The sequence below is a fragment of the Bacillus rossius genome, chromosome 15, assembly GCF_032445375.1.
Source record: "Bacillus rossius redtenbacheri isolate Brsri chromosome 15, Brsri_v3, whole genome shotgun sequence".
Taxonomy (NCBI): Eukaryota; Metazoa; Arthropoda; class Insecta; order Phasmatodea; family Bacillidae; genus Bacillus; species Bacillus rossius.
This window is the reverse complement of record NC_086342.1, coordinates 22,921,670-22,936,905: the sequence shown is the minus strand read 5'-3', so window position 1 is coordinate 22,936,905 and position 15,236 is coordinate 22,921,670. Positions and strand designations below refer to the sequence as shown.

The following is a 15,236-nucleotide window of genomic DNA, read 5'->3' as shown; positions in this document are numbered from 1 at the left end:
TTAACTTGGAAATGTTGTTAGCGCCTACTTAGGAATGTTTTGCCAAACCCCACTTATGGAAAAATTTAATACATATTTGATTAGTGCTGTTTTGGTTAGCGCTCTTGTTTTCCTGAAAAAAATTAAGGCATTACTTCGAGGGGCGGGTGTATTCTCACAGAAATATTTTATCACCTATATATTGTTTCATGGTAATTATTCTTAATTTGTAATTTTTGTAGGTTTTTTAAATACTATTTTTTTACCTTCATCACATGCCAAATGTAGTATTGAATGGTTATCCTGCAGAATAAAATATCATTAAAAAACTTGGGTACAATTGTAATATTTGTTTATATGTGCGTCGCCTGTGTGGTCCTTGAAGAAAGTAAAAGTTGGTCGTCACTGATCTGTGTTGTAAGCTGACTGTCTGTGCGTCCGACAGGTGGAGAAGAACCTCGCCGCTCGCCTGCAGGCCGGCATCCAAGCGTGGACCAACGCGCTCAACGGGAAGAAGAAGGAAGTGGACCTGAGCATGGACACCGACGCCCCGGTCCAGCCCACGCACAAGCCGGGCGGCGACCCCCAGGTGACGACACTCACCGCCGTATAGCCCAACCAACCAGCAACTGACGGGGTGTCCACACCTTCTGGAGAAGTCAGGAGGTGGTCAGGGGAAGTCGGGGAATTCACTTGAAATCCGAAAAAAAAACACGGAAATTCCCTAAGTGTTTATTTGAATAGCCTGCCAACCAAACTATGAAAGCCTTTTTTTTCCCCAATTGATCTTTTAGTGCATAATGAAAAACACTATCAAATGGCATATTTTTTGACTCAAACAGTCTTGCGGAAAGAAAGAAAACAGATTTTATAAAAATAAAAACAATATCAATATCACCAGTTTTAGAAACTAAAGGTTGGTCTTATAATAAAACTCATATAATGTAACTCATCATCTTGCTCTAATAATAAAACTCGTTAAATGTTGTTGTAACTCATAATCTTTAATGACTCTGATGCTTGTTTTCTCTGTTTTTTTTTTTTTTAATCGTGGATTGTTTAGTAACTCTCGCGTGTGGTGCGTTGTTTTTCCCCCGCAGATCCAGATAGTGGTCCACGAGGTGCGCATCACCAACCAGACCATGTACCTGTTCCCCAGCATCGAGGAGGCGAGGTTCCAGATCATGCAGCAGCTGTTCGCCTGGCAGGCCATCGTGACGTCGCAGACGCGGCTCCAGAGCTCTCGCTACCAGGTCGGGCTGGACCGCCCCACCTCCCAGACGTACCGCAACCTGCTGTCCAAGCTGCCCCTGGGCATCGCCGCCTTGGAGTCCGCCTACGAGGCCATGGACAACAAGATCAAGGAGGTAGCGCATGAAACAATTATTACATAGCGGAGCAATCTTTCAGTTTACAAAAAAAAACTTTATTTTTAATAGTAATCTATCAAGTTGATTGATGTATTCTTATATTTATAAAAAAAAAATTCTTCCAAGTAAGAGATGGTCTGAGACTTGAAACCTCCAGTCAAGTTGCATGGCTGAAACACTCGTAAGTCGAGTTTGTTGAGCCTCAGTGGGGGCATACTTTTCTAACCATGAAATGAAAGCAGTAAAAAAAAAAAAAATGCCAAACAACTGCAGCCAAACATTGTAGATGTTTGGTCGATAATAACTTTGTGTAAATAATTACATACTAAGAGTGCAAAATATATTGGGGGACAGTAATAATAGGACTTAAGAGTTTCTAGGTTTTAATTTTTGGAATGTTTCTTCCAACAATTTTCTTTAAATACCAGATGTTTCTGATACTAAAAATTTAATAGTATTTTAGAATTTTTATGGCCAGTCTATAATATTTATATGAAGTGCAGTGGTGCAGTTGTGAAAAGTTCTATCTACTTGTGTTCTGAGAATTTGGATGAAATTCCTGCCCATCCAGCCTGGATTCGGCGTGCTGTGTTTTTCGAAATGCACTACATATTCTGGGATGGTTCCTCTTCAATGCCACAACCAATTCCTTCCCCAATATCCCGATTTTTAATTTATGTGTCTTTCTTATGATCTCGTTCTCAACGAGACAAACTAACTGCCTACTCAGTAGAGTGTTGCAAAATTTAGGTAATGGGAATATCTGGGCGTGTAAAGATAAGATTCTACTTGATTTTTTTATTGTGAAGCTTGCATGACATTCTTTGGATGTGTTCTTATGTGGCTGTTGTTTCTAATGCAAGAAGGGTAGACGAGAGTGGTATTACTAAGTATGATTTATATTTATAGGGCCAAATAGACTTTTAATTAGGGATGGGACGAATCCACATTTTGGTCGAATCCGAATCCTTGTTCGAATCCTCAGTGTTTGTCATCGAATCTCGAATCCCAGTCCCACACTAAACTTCACCACATGTTATTAAAAAAATCACACATTTATTTTAAAAAATTACATAGGCCTATGTATTAAAAAAAAATCACATGTGTATTTATAAAATTATAAAATAAGTGCATAGTGTATACACCTGATATAAAATAGAGACAAATAACCTCAAAAACCACACATGTAAGTGTGCATCTGTCTAATTCTCTGTTAAATTAATCCTTTCTATGTTTTCAATAAAATATGTTTGTATAACGAACACCATTTAAAAAAAGTTACGTTTTTTTCTGCAATGTTATATTTTTGAAGGTTGGAAATGATAGAGTAGTTATGCTAATTGACAAAATGCAGCGTATTTTATCTTAAGTTTGTGCTATTTCCGTTACCTTTATAATATAGTTTAGGTATACAATTTTCTAGAGCTGGACGAACCTCAGTTCTCTGGTTTCGAACCGAGCCGAACCGAACCTCATACAGAAATAATTGTTTTGAATTAAAATGAACCGATGACCAGCATTTTGGTCTTTAACTGAGTGGTGAAAAAGAAAGGTTCTCCAGCCATATGTAAAATTAAAACATTATATAGCTTAGCTTATATATATATATATATACCAATTTTTAATTAATGAAGAAGTTACATCTAAATTTCAAAAAGACTATCTTCCTTTTTCAGTGTACACTAACCTTCATTTAAAAAAAATATAAAGATGACGAACATTCAGCATAAGGCCACATAACATATTTTTGTGGTAGACATAACCTAACATTTTTAATAAGTAAAACTTTTTAATAAAACATAAAAAAAAGGCGAATGTGAATTAAGTTACCTATCTACATTACAAAACCCGCTGACTGCAGTTGCTGTTTTCTTGGAAGAATGCTGCTCGTCAGAAGAAACTTTAGACGGTTTTTTGGGGTGGTTCTGGGTCATCCGGGTCGTCATTATCTTTTCTCAATTTGGAAAACTTAAACGACGTTAGCCTGCTCATCGCAATTCACCTCAAGAACAATAATATTGTAAACGTAACGTAAAAAGTGTGGTTATAGAAATTTGCGTCGGAAAAAAGAAAACACGAGAAATAATGATGGCTGCCGCGACTACGCTAGTCAACTTAGAACCGTACTGTAAAATTTACTGGACCAGTACTTTTAATACACAAGATTAAATTAATATTTTCATTACCTGACTGTTATAACCAAAAAGGCAAAAGAAAATAAATACATCCCAGTAATTTAAAATACGTAATTTACGTAATCATTTCCTATCGCATTTGTCTTGTGTTAACTTGATCACGTTAGTTTTGCCGAAATACGAGAGTTCTCGTACATGCGCTTTAGTTTAACGTATGGGGTACGCAATCTTTGGTGATTTTACAACACTTCTCGTACACGCACTATAGTTAAAGGTATAATGTACAATACCTTTGGCATTTGTACGATAGGTTATATTACCTAGTACGACAAATGCATACAAAATTCTCTAAAGCAAACAAAAAACAAAGCGCGCCTATATGAAAAAATGCTATGCGAGTTATGCGACTATTAATAATTTTTTATTTTTATTTTGTTTGCTCTTGAAACTGTTGAGGCGACGACTATGCGATAAAAGTCGGAATATTACAAGTAATAGAATTTTGTTGAGCTGTTTTGTGAATGGTCTCAAATGGGGGTTAGAAAATTAGAAAAACGTAATTTTTTTTAAACGAACTTTCGGTTTTTCGAATATATTTTAAGAGGTTTCGAACCGAACCGAACGTAAGGGTTCGGTTCGGTTCGAAATTTTCTAACTTCGCCCAGCACTACAATTTTCAATTACTACCTAAAACTCTTAAAAACCCACCTCGAATCCCACCTCGAATACCACCTCGGATCCTACGAATCCTCGAATCCATAGGATTCGGTATATTCGACGAATCCAAGATTCGAAAATCCCATCCCTACTTTTAATAGTTTGGAGCCCATCTAACTACTTTTGGAAAGGGAGGAGGGAGCATAATTTAAACCTGTTTTTGCATTTTTATTCTACATATTAATTCACTTTTAATATTTTGGTTGCATTAAATTGAGTGTGAAAAAGTATGAATTTTATTTGCCACAACCATACTAAGGTTTTTTCTTACAAAGTGTCATAATTAATTTTATAATGTCGTAATATGTCCTGACTGAACAGTTAATTGGTTAGTGGAAGTTACTTCTTTTGTCATCAACAGAGGAATACATGATAAATGAATAAATATTTGAGCCATGCATGTATCTTGCATTTACAAGAAAAAATCTTTTTCATTAAATCTCATAAACTAATCTTATACATTTTGTTTTCCAGATTACGAAATACGTCTCCAAATGGTTGTGCTACCAGTCTTTGTGGGATCTGCAGCCAGACCAGCTGTATGGCCGACTAGGGGATGATATAAACTTGTGGATGAAATGTCTTGCAGATATCAAGTGAGCTTATATTTTTTTAATTGGTGGATGGATTTAACATTATTTAATATCAAGTCAATTTTGAGCTAAACAGTAAAATTTCTATGCAGCTGATGGTGATCATTAGAGCCATGATTTTATGATGTTATAAAAATGTAAATTTAATTAAAAATTGTTTAGTTAGTCTTTATCATCTAAATGTTAAACATATGTATTAAGTGCATATCAACTGCCACAAAAATGCTTAAAATGTGTATTGGAAAAAAGTATTTGACGGATGGTGGACACACAAATGGGTGATGGTCGACGCAATGGATAATTTAAAATCTAGCTTTAGTTATTCAAACATTGTGTGTAACTGTATAATAAAGGTGTTTTTTCCTTATACATAAAAATAATACAAAAACCTGTAGAATCATAATTGACCTACAAAGGACTTACACTTAACAACCCAAGACAGTGTGTGTTGCAATTTTAGTGTTGCTAATTCTTACCATTGTGCATATTGAGTGATGTAGAATTATAAGTTGAGTAAAATAGTTACCTTGTGTAGTTTTTGTAAAGTTTTGAGCATTTTATTTATACATTTTCCAGAGTTACGCGAGCTACTTTCGACACAACAGAAACAAGAAGTGAATTTGGTCCAGTGGTGATCGACTATGCTAAGGTTCAAAGTAAAGTTTCTTTGAAATACGACTCCTGGCACAAGGAGACGCTCAGCAAATTTGGTTCTCTGTTGGGCAATGAAATGGCGCAGTTTCACACTCAGGTTTCGAAGGTAAATTTAATTATTTTTGTTGAGGCACCATGCTCATGTGAACAGAATTTTGGATTATTTCCCAACCCTGGCTTGAATCAACTTATGGCCACTGAATCAGTACCCAATTGGTTTTGTTCCCATCCTAATAATTGAAAGCCTTTCACCTCAAACCGCTTTGATTGATCAAGTTACGAAAATACCTATCAAACTTTTTATTTTACATTTCAAGTGATTAGTCAATTCAAATATTTTTTTTTCGTGTTACTAAAAATATATTTTCAAATTAGTTTTTAAAGATTAGTTTTTTTCTGGAAAATATAATTTTTCTCATGTTTGTGAATGTTGCACTGTAACTGTGCTTGCATTTTGAGAGTAGTGCGAGTTCAACTCACAGCTGTTTAAATCATCCTAGGCAAACTGGCTTTAGTTACACATTAAAATTATCATTTCTTATTCTAATGTTGTTTGTTATTGAAAAAAAAAATGATATATCACTTCTATTCATGTAATAAATTTTCAAACCAATATTGTACATTTTGCTAATAAATAATGTGTTTTTTTTTACAGTCTCGTAGTGAGCTCGAACAGCAATCTATCGAAGCAGCGAGTACTTCAGATGCAGTCACATTCATAACTTATGTGCAGTCACTTAAGAGGAAGATGAAGAATTGGGAGAAAGAAGTATGTTTTGAGAACCACAGTCTATTCACTTAGGAATATGGCCTGCTAAACAAATTGTCTAAAACTTGCAAGGCAAAAGAGGCACATTCAGTTCATAGAGTTATGGTTATGAATGAACGTAAATCAAATCACTTAAATTTACAAAAAATTTGCCATTTCTCTTGACCTTGAATAACATACCTATGGATATATAAAAAAAGAGTATTCTAAGGAACAGCTTCAACTTGTTTTTTTCTAAGCTGTTAATTTTTGGAATTGGAAGCGACTTATCTAAGTTGTTTTAAGTATTAAAATGGTTTTCATTGCCATAGTCCATTGAAATATATGTACAGGTTGTAGGGATGTGCGGTTACCCGATAAATTCAACTTCAATTCGATTCCTCAACTATTTGAACCCGGAACCGAAACTAAAATTTGGAATCGAAAAATTTGGGCAAATATTTCAAAAGTAAAAAAATTTGAAGAAAGAAATGACTGTTACCGTTTAACTGATTGCTAGACATAAATTTATTCGTCAATTATCATTAATGTAACTCGTAAAAATGCCGCGCACTTTCACTCAAGCAAATTTCATAACGTTATGAAATATAGGTTAGGCCGAACATTAAATTTTTTTCAAAGATCGTGTATGATATATTTACACGTTCAGAACCACTACCTACCTGTTTAGGCTTGCAAAGATAAATAGGGTACCTTACGAAAACTGCTTGTTTATGAAATAGTTTAACAATCTGCTCAAACATTTTTATTTCTGCCTACTTACAGCATATTACTCATGACCATTTCTCACGTTGCACGGGAAAAAAAAAATTGTTGGTTTATTTGTTTTGAAAAATAGATAACACGTATTAAAAATGAATTTTACAACCATCAACGCACAATTTTCTGTTAACAGTTAAAACATTTCCTTGTTCAACCATACATTTACAAAGATCGCCATTCTGTGATAGTCTTCTGTTAACAGAATAACCAACATTCACGACATGAAAATATTTTAGCGGTGCCATACGTGTAGACAGTTATGTCACCATTTATCATAGATCTCGCGTGCCGACACAAAGGAATCGAAACACTGAATCATAACATTATGTCAGTATCGAAGTAGGTACTGTTTATGCTTTTGCCTTTTACAAAACTTAATTAAAGCTGATCATCGTTGTGTGTTTTAACTTCGTGAAGTTAATAAATTAATAATATTTACATATTTTTTCCGTTTTTAGGGGAACAGATCTTGTTGAAAAAAACGAAGAAATATATGTTACTTATTGGTTTTAATTTAAATAAACCTACTGGCTAGGCCATGCTGCGTACGTCATATGTGTAAATGTAGGTTAAGTAATAAATTATACTTCTGTGCGCAGCACGTATCACACTATCTCGGTGACTCTAGTGAGGCAGCTGACTTTACCGTTGGTAACATTTGACATCTTTAGAACAGTGGTGAAGTAATTAAATAAGTAATGGATGAAAATTGTGGCAAGTTTAAGGGCCGCAGTCATCTTTGGAAATTTTATGACAAAATATCAGAAAGCCATTCCAAATGTAAAACTTGTGGAACTAAACTCAAACAGGTACATGGTAGCACTTCTAGCATGGCGAAGCACTTAACATTACACAAGAGTGTATATGCAGAGTACTTACAACTACAGAAAGAATTAACTCATGCACCTTCCACATCATGTAACAAAGTACAACTCACTCTGTCAGCTTCGTTTAGTAGCCAAGAAAAGTATGGTAGAGACCATCCAAAAGCTATTGCCATAACCAATGCCATTGGCAAAATGATTGCTGTGGATCTACAGCCATACAGTATGATTCAAGATAAAGGCTTCAAAGACTTGATGGCGCTAGTTGAACCTAAGTACTCCGTACCAGACCGAACAACATTCTCTAGGCGTGTAGTGCCAAAGCTGTACAATGGTCTGGTAGAAAAAATTCACACGAAAATCAATAATGACTTCAAAGCAGACGTCAATTCGGTGGCATTTACAACAGATATGTGGACGTCACGCAGTAATGACAGCTATTTATCATTAACATGTCATTATGTGGACACATATTTCATTCCTGTTCATCACATGCTGGGGAATGTTCTTTTCACCGGAGAACATAGTGGGGAAGCAATTGCCAATACTCTGCTTAGACTAAATGCAAAGTGGGAAATTCCAAACACTATACCTATTTACATAGTTTCAGATTCTGCTAGAAACATGAAATCTGCAGCTGCTAAAACCAGTTGGCATTCATTTAGCTGTTTAGGGCACACTTTGCAGCTAGCCATAAATGATGCCAAAAAGGAAACTCCTGGGATTGAGGCGCTGTGCAAAAAAAGTCGTGCTATAGTGGGGCACTACAAACGTAGCTCCCAAGCTCATCAGCGTCTTCATGAATTACAAAAGAAGATGGGAAAACCAGAACATGAATTGATCCAGGATGTAGACACCCGATGGAACAGTGAGTTTGCTATGTTGAAACGACTTGTTGAACAAAAAGAGCCTATTGCTGCAGAATTAGCTTCTTCTGATGGCGTTGACAATTTAACTGCCAATGAATGGAAACTCGCAGAAGGGGCAGTCAGAATTTTAGAGCCAATAAATGAAGCAACTAAAGAATTTAGTACACAAGACTACCCCACAATTTCTCTAGTTATACCAGTTATTGATGGGATAAAAACATGTTAGATACATTTGTGTGCAAAGCAGAACCAGGCGAAGGCATAATTTTCGGACGAAATTTGTTGAAGGCTGTATTCTCAAGATTTCCTGATTACAAATCAAAAGATGAATATGTTGCTGCAATGCTTGTTGATCCTAGATTTAAATCAGTACTTTTGAAGGATCATGAGAAAAATAAAGGTGTAAGTATTTTAAAAACATTAATTTCCAAAGACTGTGCTGATAGCAGCCATTCTAAAGCACAAAGAGTTGAAAGCCAAGCTGAAACCTCAGGGTCTAATTTAAGTGTTTGGAGTTGCTTTGAAGAACAGTCTGCAAAGTTGGATGCATCATGTTCAAATACTCGGATAGATATGGTGGAAAAAGACATCATTTTGTACTTAAATGAACCCATTCAGAAACGTACTACGAATCCATATCAGTGGTGGCAAGAAAACCAAGTTCGCCACAGATATGTTTCTGATGCTGCGAGAACACTATTGTGTATTCCTGCAACATCTGTTCCAAGTGAACGCCTGTTTTCCTCGGCAGGAAATATCGAAACAGCACGGAGAGAGAATCTGTCTCCTGAAAGTGTAGAACAGTTAACCTTCTTGCATCAGAACCTGTAGGCCTAATCGATAATCGTGAAATAATGTAGTGTTCAAAGCATTTCTAATGGGGACCCAGTTATCAAATGAAAAGTGTTTATTAGTTAGCTATTATTTAATGCTGCATTGTGTGTATAGTGTAAATATTATCATCCAGTTATGTACCTGTTATAACATAAGGCAGGTCTCAGGTCCCCAACAGTGTTAAAATGAACTTATTAGTTACGTAGGTACTATGCCAGAATTGTCTTTCTTATTCATTGAAGTTAAATACATATGGTTCAAAATAAATGCAATTTTTTTAGTTATTCCTACCAGACTAATAACTATGTAGATAAAGTTACCCAAAGAATCGAAATCGGAATCGAATTTCAACTCTTGTGGTGAGAATCGAATCGGAATCGAATCGAACTTAAAATCATGGAATTGCACAACCCTAACAGGTTGTAAATTATTAAATTTAGTAAAACATGATTTTTAATGGAAATAATTGGTTATAAATATAAACATTGATCAATTATTTATTAATTAAATATTCATTAAATTAAACTTTTTCTTGCACCAAATATGTGTTCCATTGAATTTAGCATGAAATTGACAAGTTTTCAAAATTAAAAATAGGTTTATTTATTTTAATAGCTGATTCTTAAAAAAAAAGTTACCCACGAAAAGTACATTGGGCCACCTACTGTCATCAGTACCAGCGTAAACATAGTGCAAAGTTTTTACAAGCACAAATTACATTTGAGAATTATTTTATAAGGTTAATGTTAATTTATTAGACTGGGTCATTAGGCTTGTGCGAATATTCAAATTTTTAAATACCAAGATAAATACTTAATTATACATATGTATTTTCATCCTACCTCAAATACTAACACTTTGAAATAACAAATATTTGTTTGCTTACAAATATTTGACATAGCATACTTCGTGAATTTGTTGTATACCAGCGTTCATTATTAAAATTAAGTTATTGGTGCAATATAAATACCCATTTTAAATGTTTATTTTGCCACATTTTAAATTAAACTAACCACTGTACTCTTACAGTACTGTTTTATAGACAGGTATTAAGCCTTAAATGTGTGCTGACAGTTCTAATATATTTTTAACCCTCTTTTCGGTACAATTATGTTACCCACCAATAATGCAGTTGTTTAGTTTGATCAGCCATGTTAAATGTATCTTTTTTCTGTATTAGTTTTCTCTCATTTTATATATCAATTAATTTAGTGGAAAATAAAACGTACAGGTCATCAACTGTTAAAAAAAATCAACCCTAAAATGCAATGAAATCTTAGCCAAAAATCAAATGTTTAGTTGGCCCACAATTGTTCACCAAATAAAAAATTATTTTTTACTGAATCAGAGTAAAAAAAAGTGTAAAAAGTCATCAGCAAATGGTAATCAGAACCAAGAGAGATCTAAAAAGGTGTAAATCTAGGTCATAACAACGGAAGTGAACAGAGTGTGTAGTGTGTTCAAGAGGCAGGGGGCGGGGGTGTCTACTGCACCATGTGCAGTACAGTACTCCTCAAGAGAAATACAGTGCAGTACAGTTAAAATTATTTTTCGGTAGATTTCCTTCGAATTTTAACCATCTAACACAAATTTCTTACTGTTCCTTGAAAATGGGTAATAACAGAGAAGTGATCGTAATAAATGGGGTTGTAACAACTGGATTTGACTGTATTTCCCAAAAGAAAAAAAAATAAATTTTGTATTGTTTATTAAAGTGTATCCAGTGTCTTGTATTTTGAAGAATTATGGGATCAGTTTTGATATCAAGTATCAAGAAAATACATTTATCCAGTTACAATATGAAGGCAAATTGTGTTGAACTAAGGAAAAGTTTGCTCTTGTTATGTCTTTCACAAGATAACTGCATTTCAAAGTACTTACTGCATGATTATTGTTTGACAGGTGGAGATGTATAGAGAAGGACAACGTATTCTAGAAAGACAGAGGTTCCAGTTCCCCAGCCAGTGGCTTCACGTGGACAACATTGAGGGTGAATGGAGCGCATTTAATGAGATCATCAAGCGAAAGGATTCATCTATTCAAACTCAGGTAGCTGTTCTGTTTTTGTACATCTGTAGCATTGTAAATTACTGTTATTTGATTATTTTCACATTTAATTTGATGGGTTTTGGTGTAGGTATGTGTCAGTTGTACTTTCTTCCCAGTTCTTAGTTTTTGATTCTTGGTCAACCTTCACAGAATTTCCCTCACATCAAATATTTATTATGTCTTAAGATGGTGTCGTAATTTTATTTTTTCCCAGATACAGGGAAAGGTCTTCAATTTGGCACGTTCAGAGGTTCAGACCATGACCGTACTGGATTAGTGGTTTTTGCAGCATTATTGAACGTCAATATAGTTTTGACAGTAACACAAAATAAAAATCCATAGACAGTACAGTGGTATTTAAAACAAGTTTTAATAAACTGCTCTTTAGAAAGAAAAAAATAAATATGAGCATTAGTTTAATTAAAAAAAAAATAATAATTTTGGTAATACACCGATGAAATGAGTACTGAAATAACCAATATAACGATAAACTTGTGAGTGATGGTCTTTCACTATGGTATCTATTTATTTGGCCTAAAGAAAAGTTAAGACATTTGTGTGTGTCCCAGGTGCTGCATGACCCCAGACAATGGTATTTTTTCTAAAAGTCTTCAAAGTTTCAATGAGACCAGTTTGGCTCCAAAGGTTTTCATGGCACCGGGATAATATTTACGGCTATCAGTTTCACTTAAATTTCCAAGGACCGACAACTAGGACCAACACTTTAATATTTTGTTGATATTCTTTTAGGACAGCGAATCCCAGTCAATCTATCTTGATTTCAGTTCAAGTCAATGCATTGAGGGGCCCGACTAGTCAGAAGTGTTTTTGTGTTGGTGAGGCAGGATAATAAGTGCTACGCTTGCTGGTGCTTCTAGCTCAGTATGGCCTCTTAAGCACAACACTTAGACTGGCATATGCAGTCTCCTCATCATGCATAGGGCAACTATGAAATTTGAGGGGCAACCATAACTTTATATGGCGGAGAAATTAAGATAAAGGTATACTGGAAGTCCCTTGAATGCTTTTAAGAATCTGCATTGAACATTTAGTGTCTTAAAAATTACTTTTCTAACATGCAGTTTAGCCAATTTCACTCTCAGTTTAAAAACAAAATGAGGAATGTTTAAATGCTTTCCGTAAACATACCCCTCTCTGTTAGCTTGAGCAGTTTTCAAATTGTGTGGTTTTTTATCATTTCTGTGCACTGTGTGTGTGCCGGGATAGGCGGGGCCCTTAGAATTCTGGGATGGTCCATTGTCAAAGGTCAGGACCAATTCCTTGCCCTGACTTGTAAACGTGTGGCAGTTTCTAAAGACCTCGTCTGCAAGATGTGAAAATAAAGCACGTATTACGCAACTTGTAGGTGGCCAGCCTGCAGATGAAGATAGTGACGGAGGACAAAGCCGTGGAAACACGCACCAACGACTTCCTGAACGACTGGGAGCACAGCAAACCGGTGGAGGGCCACCTGAGGCCGGACGAGGCGTTGCAGCACTTGCAGCTGTACGAGAGCAAGTTCTCTCGTCTCAAAGAGGAACGTGACAACGTGGCCAAAGCGAAAGAGGCGCTCGAACTGCAAGAGCCCGGTAAGTTAGGTTTAGAGGCGCAAGGACACACACACATACACCAGCCTTGTTTAAATGATCGGACCGCAGTTTGTAACACTCCAAAACCCATGGCTAGCTCAAAATTGGTCTTGATTGCAAGTACGTACGTACTTGAAAACTGTGATTGGATTTTGAGAAGATTTTGATTTTGATTTTGATTTCTTAAATAATATCTCTCGGACACAAAACAAATTTTTACTGTTTTTATTTATTCTTTAGGAACTAACAATAAAAGCTTAAAATCTTGTGTCTATACATAGGATAGTAAAGCTTGAAACTGTTATAACTGTGCCATAAGAAACAGTATTTAAGTATTTTTGTATTGCAAACAGCAAGAAACTAACTGTAAATATTTAAAACTTGCAGGCGGAGTGAGCACGAGCGAAGACAGGATGCAGGTTGTGTTCGAAGAGCTGCAGGACCTGAAAGGGGTGTGGTCGGAGCTGTCGCGCATTTGGGCGCAGATAGACGAGATCCGGGAGAAGCCGTGGCTGTCCGTCCAGCCGAGGAAGCTTCGCCAGCAGCTGGACACGCTGATGGCACAGTTGAAGGAACTCCCGGCCAGGCTGAGGCAGTACTCGTCGTACGAGTACGTCAAGAAATTGTTGCAAGGCTACACGAAAGTAAGTCAACGAAGTTTTGTTTCGTGAATCTCGTGTAAGATTTTGTGTAATCGGGAAAGGACCTTTGGCACCCCTCTAAAGCAACGCATCAACCAACTTAAAACGACTAATGTATTGCTCAATTTGTTTCCAACTGAATATGCAAAAGTGGAGAGTAGCCTTATCTTCAACATGTACCGAGTTTTTACTTGAATATAATGTGATGGTTTTTATTAAAACTCTTAAACCCTAGAAGTAAGAGTCACATAATAATTGCAAACTTGTTGCTGGAAGATGTTAATTAACAACAATAGGGACAGCATAATTGAAAAAACAACACGCTATGCCTTGTAACTACGTCACTTAAGCCACTCTAGACTGCTAGTAATTACTGCTTCCTGAACTTCCGCTTAGTTGAAAAACTACTGTGACCTGCACTGCTACTTTAAACTTTAGTTCCCTCTTGCTTACGGCTTTCTTATTTTCTTTCTGAATTTTACATCACGTTCTGGTGTAGGGAGATGTCAGCAAGCATGACAGATGACTAGATGAGACAAGGTAACACTTTGGAATGCAGCTGCTAACCTCTCACCCCTCCTGGTGACCCGCATATATCACAGCATTTGTTGCTCTCTGACAACTTATGAACTGACAACTTATGCTTTGCTTATGAACTGCAGCCATAAAACTCTAATACTAATTACTGTTTTTTTTTTTTTCTCTTCTAATTGCTGTTTTATAAAAGGCCACGCAAATCACTCTACCGACTGAAAGTGGCACCAGAAAAGCTGCTAGTATATGTTATAAATTTACTAATTTAAATAATTTTTAATTTCTGTGTTTGAATTGTGATTTTTACCTTAGGTATTTGTCCTAAACTCATAATCAAAAAGTTTGGGGTCGCATTATGTTTAGAGTCGCAGTATTTTTGGTTGAATACTGTATTATAACATAATCATAAACAGCGGTAGCGTAAGAATATATAGCTACCATAAGTGGCACTTTTTATTTGAGAATTTCAGGTTTGGAAAAAGCACTTAAGAATCCTCAGGCAGCCTTAAAATGTGTGTTAAAGCATAATCGTAAAAAAAAAAAAAAGCCTCTTTGGCCACCCTCTTCCACAAATCGTGGCTATGCCCATGTAATCAGGGTGTCTTAACATCAGGAAAAATATGTAATTGTCAGGGATATTAAAATATCAGGAAGAATCATTTAATAGAAGCAATCTAATAAGTCATGAAATCTAAATGACATGGTTAGACAAGGACTCATGCTGTATCACTAACACATTACCGTGGCCATACACGTTGTATTTTGGGTTTATTCTGTGCTTCAGTGTTGGTGCGTCAAGAATTTTTAAGGTGTATTATTTGAAACGTGGGACAGAATTTCCTTGGAGTGCGATGTAAATAAATTAAGTTCTTGTATATTCGCAGGCTTTTTGTTACAGTGTCATTAGTTTAATAATG

The 15,236-nt window shown here is 35.7% G+C and overlaps 1 protein-coding gene across 2 annotated transcripts in view; it reads left to right on the top strand.

The window, feature by feature from the left end:
• The window catches only part of LOC134539371 (dynein heavy chain, cytoplasmic), a 142,494-nt gene that overhangs the window by 32,299 nt on the left and 94,959 nt on the right, over window positions 1-15,236 (top strand). For both annotated transcript variants that reach the window (XM_063381359.1, XM_063381360.1), the window contains exons 14-21: window positions 425-568; window positions 1,080-1,346; window positions 4,676-4,797; window positions 5,371-5,554; window positions 6,104-6,217; window positions 11,409-11,555; window positions 12,922-13,144; window positions 13,532-13,788. In XM_063381359.1, the coding sequence (XP_063237429.1) occupies window positions 425-568; window positions 1,080-1,346; window positions 4,676-4,797; window positions 5,371-5,554; window positions 6,104-6,217; window positions 11,409-11,555; window positions 12,922-13,144; window positions 13,532-13,788 (1,458 nt within the window). The remainder of the gene's footprint in view (window positions 1-424; window positions 569-1,079; window positions 1,347-4,675; window positions 4,798-5,370; window positions 5,555-6,103; window positions 6,218-11,408; window positions 11,556-12,921; window positions 13,145-13,531; window positions 13,789-15,236) is intronic.